The sequence below is a fragment of the Gekko japonicus genome, unplaced genomic scaffold, assembly GCF_001447785.1.
Source record: "Gekko japonicus isolate JY-2015 unplaced genomic scaffold, Gekko_japonicus_V1.1 scaffold697, whole genome shotgun sequence".
NCBI classification, from domain to species: Eukaryota; Metazoa; Chordata; class Lepidosauria; order Squamata; family Gekkonidae; genus Gekko; species Gekko japonicus.
The window spans coordinates 650,664-654,733 of NW_015160230.1; the positions used below are offsets into that span (position 1 = coordinate 650,664).

At 43.8% G+C, this 4,070-nt stretch overlaps 1 protein-coding gene across 1 annotated transcript in view; it reads right to left on the reverse strand.

The window, feature by feature from the left end:
- Positions 1-736: 736 nt before the first annotated feature.
- The window catches only part of SORT1 (sortilin 1), a 30,186-nt gene continuing 26,852 nt past the window's right edge, over positions 737-4,070 (reverse strand). The window contains exons 16-19 of the mRNA XM_015412130.1: positions 3,183-3,316; positions 2,400-2,506; positions 1,707-1,830; positions 737-1,474 (exon numbers count right to left, since the gene is read on the reverse strand). Of these exons, the coding sequence (XP_015267616.1) occupies positions 1,460-1,474; positions 1,707-1,830; positions 2,400-2,506; positions 3,183-3,316 (380 nt within the window). The 3' untranslated portion in view covers positions 737-1,459. The remainder of the gene's footprint in view (positions 1,475-1,706; positions 1,831-2,399; positions 2,507-3,182; positions 3,317-4,070) is intronic.

Here is a 4,070-nt window from a genome sequence, read left to right on the forward strand (position 1 = left end):
AACCCACACATTTTATAAAAATAAATCACATGACTTCATTGGCCCCTGGAATTTGTTCCCCAACTCTCCCGTGTCTGGTGGCCATGTACCAGGGGCTAAAAATATAATACTCAACGTTGTTGTGAAGGTCCTTCAGTGTAGACAATGCCTCACTTCTCCAAGGATCCCAAGTACCTTTATAGCAATGGAAATCTGAAATGCCAACTATACCACCGACTGGGTTAGTAGCATTGCTTTTCCATCATTTTCTTGTACCAAGCAGCTTTGTGCTCCTATTCCAATAGTCACTAGATACTTTGAGCACCTATAGATACCTCAGCATGCCACCTTTTAACCACAGAGTTCAAGAAGCTTTTAAATAAACCTGAAGACTAGCTTGTCCTGCTTTTCAGCCAAAATTGGCTTCTAAAGTGACTCAAGGGGAATAAACCAAGCAAATGATGATTAGTTTTATAGTATTCTCAGTGAATTGAGTACCGCTGGAAAATAAAGTGTGATTCTACATGGGCAACCAACTCTAACTGTACCAACGCGCACGATTTGCTAAATGCACAATGGCCAAGTGGAGCAGAGCTTGCTACCACTATTCTATTGCTTTCAAGAAAAGAGGTGCATAGTGGAAAAACAACATCATCATCATGGCGCTGCCCACAATGAAGCTTTCCTTCAGGAACCCGATCTAGAGCAGACAATTTCTGTTACTTCAAAAGATAACATTCTAAGTAAGTCTTATTTATAAAGATGCGTACCACTTAGTCCCACAATTTATAAAATTATTTCCCCCCCCCCAAAATAGAGTTATTTAAAAATTTATGCTAGCACACATGCTGATTTCACAGTTTAGTTCCTTGGAATCATAGAGCCCAGTCACAGAGTTTCCGCTGGCCTCAGAGTAAACTCTGTTTTGCACAGCACAGGTCTACCCAATTAATTACACTACAGTTTAAAAGAAGCCCCATTTCGGCATACAGCCTTTTGGGCTCCCTCAGACCCTTCCCCCTAGCATCTCATTGCCCTGCTTGCTAGGAGAAGCGCTAGACATACTGCAGCAATGTCAATGCATCATCATCAAAGTGAAGGGGTAGAACATGTCCCCATCTCGGAATATGGAACCTTCTCCCAGCAGCATAGTCAATTATACCTAGTAATGCTAACGTTCAGTGAAATGTTGCTTTCACATTCCTGTTTAGTTTTCCCTTAAGGGTTTGAAAACAAAAATCTGATTAAGATAAAGTTACATTTTTAAAGAAGTTTTTCCCTTTGTTCCTCAGAGCTGCAGTGTCACCATCCCCCCAATGCAGTTCTTGCAGCCTTTGTTGGTTGTGACAGTTCGATGGAAGTGAGAGGAATACAGAATCTCTTAGACAGAGGAAAGGCATCCAAGTTGGGAGTAACATTGGACTGTAGACCTTCTTGCCCTTCTGTAGCAGCATCCAAATCCGTGTACATCCCGTGATCGCTACTCCAGGAGGTCCTGAGCAGAAGAGTAGAAAGCATCTTTGTGAAAACAAGCACTTCAGGAGTAGGAACATCACTACACTGCGGTGGCAAATTTAGCTCGGCACTTAGGCAGGTCTTTCCCCCCCACCCTCCCACAGCAAGATATAGTACTGACTTTCCAAAACAGGAAGGAGCCAGAATCACACAATTCACAATGCCAGAAAGTTGCACAGGCTCTGCAACATGCATCCACGATAATCACTTGCCTCATCAGAATCATCATGGTAACCAGTTTTACTGGCACGGGCAGCAGCATCTAGCGTATCAACTCCTTCAAAGCCATTGGCTTCTGCATGCTGCTGCAGGACAGAGTATCGGTGCACCAGAAACCTAGGGGGCATGACAAACACACACAAAAGGTCCAGTCAGCCTTAGAGAAGGATTTCACATGGGTTGCTGCTGCTGCTGCTCTGCAGTTTCTTTTGCAGAAATCACAGCTGCTTTATAGCAATGCCTGATTATTATAAACACTGAACAGACACATTCAAAGGTGAAATACTGTTTAGGGAGGTGGGAGAAATCACTGAGCCTAGAATTAATTTTGTATTAAGCACCAAATGAGCAGCGACCCTTAGGAGAGTGAACTCTGAACTCCTGGACACCATGTTGGTATAATCAGTTTGTTAGCACATAGGTTCTTCGGAACATGTACAAAGGGGGAGCAGACTTAAAATGGAGAAAGGGCACATGGGGATATAGGTTCTTCAGAACATGTACAAAGGGGGAGCAGGGGAGTGACTTAAAATGGAGAAAGGGCACATGGGGATGCTGAACCTTTTCCCTGTCCATGATTTCCTTTCCATATCATGCAGGGAGTGTGTGTGTGTTATCTGAACATCCTATCTCAGTTGGCATATCTCAGCACACAGAAATGGCAAGCTGCTCTGTGAAAATCTCACCTTCCTCCACAAACGTATTTCTTAATAACGATGACTCCTGCTACAGCAGTGGTGAGCATCAAACCGATGACAGCCAGGATAACGGGAGTAGAGCTGGAAGAGGCAGTCTGCAAAAAGAATGAAGCAAGAGTGGCTAAGTACATGGTGTTCAGTTCAAGTATCTCCCCTCCATAAGGCCTAATGAATATCAAAATTATAAACAAGAGAACAACTGTAATGTATACAAATTCACATAAGAAGCTACAGAATAAAATAATTCTCCCAAAGCGCCACAAAGAATACAGGTGACAACTGGCAGTCTATTTATGGGTAGCTATGATGTTCTGATCAGATTCAACAGCTGCTGAGGGGGGGAACTGCTTCATTTTGCATAATCCCCTCACTGACAACGTGGTTAAGTTTACAGGACACCATGCTAAGAAGGACAAGGCCTTTCTGTGCTTACAAAAAACATGAGCAATGATCTGCCCAGCACAGGCTTCAAGACCAGGCATTCACCTCCTGCTCTGAACATTATGACCATGAACGTTTGGGAAGACAGATGAATTAGTTTATTTTGGGAAAGGTTAAAGGTCTCCTCAGATGGCTTCCCTAGTTTAGGATACTATCACAGCATCAGCAGCAGTTCTAGAAAGCTTTAAAACCAGTAGCAAATTCTGATAAAAATTTCTTCAGAAATGCTATTAGCAGTCAGTTTCCCCCAGCTTCTTTTACGGAGCCCCAGATGGCTCTGCTTCCTCTTGCCGTCTACGGTTCTTCAACCACATTCTGTGTTTTACCTACCAACTGGCTTGGATTCAAGTAGTCACTAGTACATTTCTTTTTCAGGTCAGTCTCCTCCCGGTCAGGGTGCTTCCCACCAACACATTTGTCTCCTGGAATCTTCCGATATCTGGAATTGAGGAGAAAGCGCATTAGGGAAGTGATGGCTCCCCAGGCCATGAACCATCACATTAGGGAGGCTCCTTGAGAAGTGATGGCTCCCCAGGCCATGAACCATTAGCCAGCCTCTTCTTTCAAACATGACCAAATGGCACTAGGTGATTGACTGTCATGCTTTCTTAATTACCGAGCAGTACAACCTCCAACCAGCCCACTTCAAATCTTTTTAACAAGCCAGCCTTCTTCTAGGCCAGGTGCACTGAGAGAAATATTTATGGCAGCCCCAGTGTACTGCTTTCATTCCCTGGGAAAAGAACTGGAAACCATATGGAGCTTTCCACTCGTCTAAGAATACTTCAGCATGCAGTACTGCTTGTGCCTCGAATGAGGACCACCCCGTGGCAGTGGGCGGGGAAGAAGGATGACACAGACGCACCAAGCTGGGAGGAATCAGAGAGTACTGCTTCTCTAGATCTCAGAATTTACAAACTGAGATAATTACTCCTTTGCTCCCAAAGAAATAACTGCCCTGTCAGCATTAAAAGCCTTTAAGGTACATTCTATGGCTGATGGCTACACTGCTATAGTCACAGCTGCAAGATGCATCCCTTTTTGATGCTCCAAATCTCCCATGTGTTCAGAAATGAGAAGTGGTATCTTTCAATGTGCCACACTGTTATAAGACATTGTCATAAGCCTATTTCATTCACCAGCTTTTGGATGATGACTAGGGACATCAACTTACACCCCAGTGCCAAAGATCAAAAATTAAAGCAAAAGTTACCCATT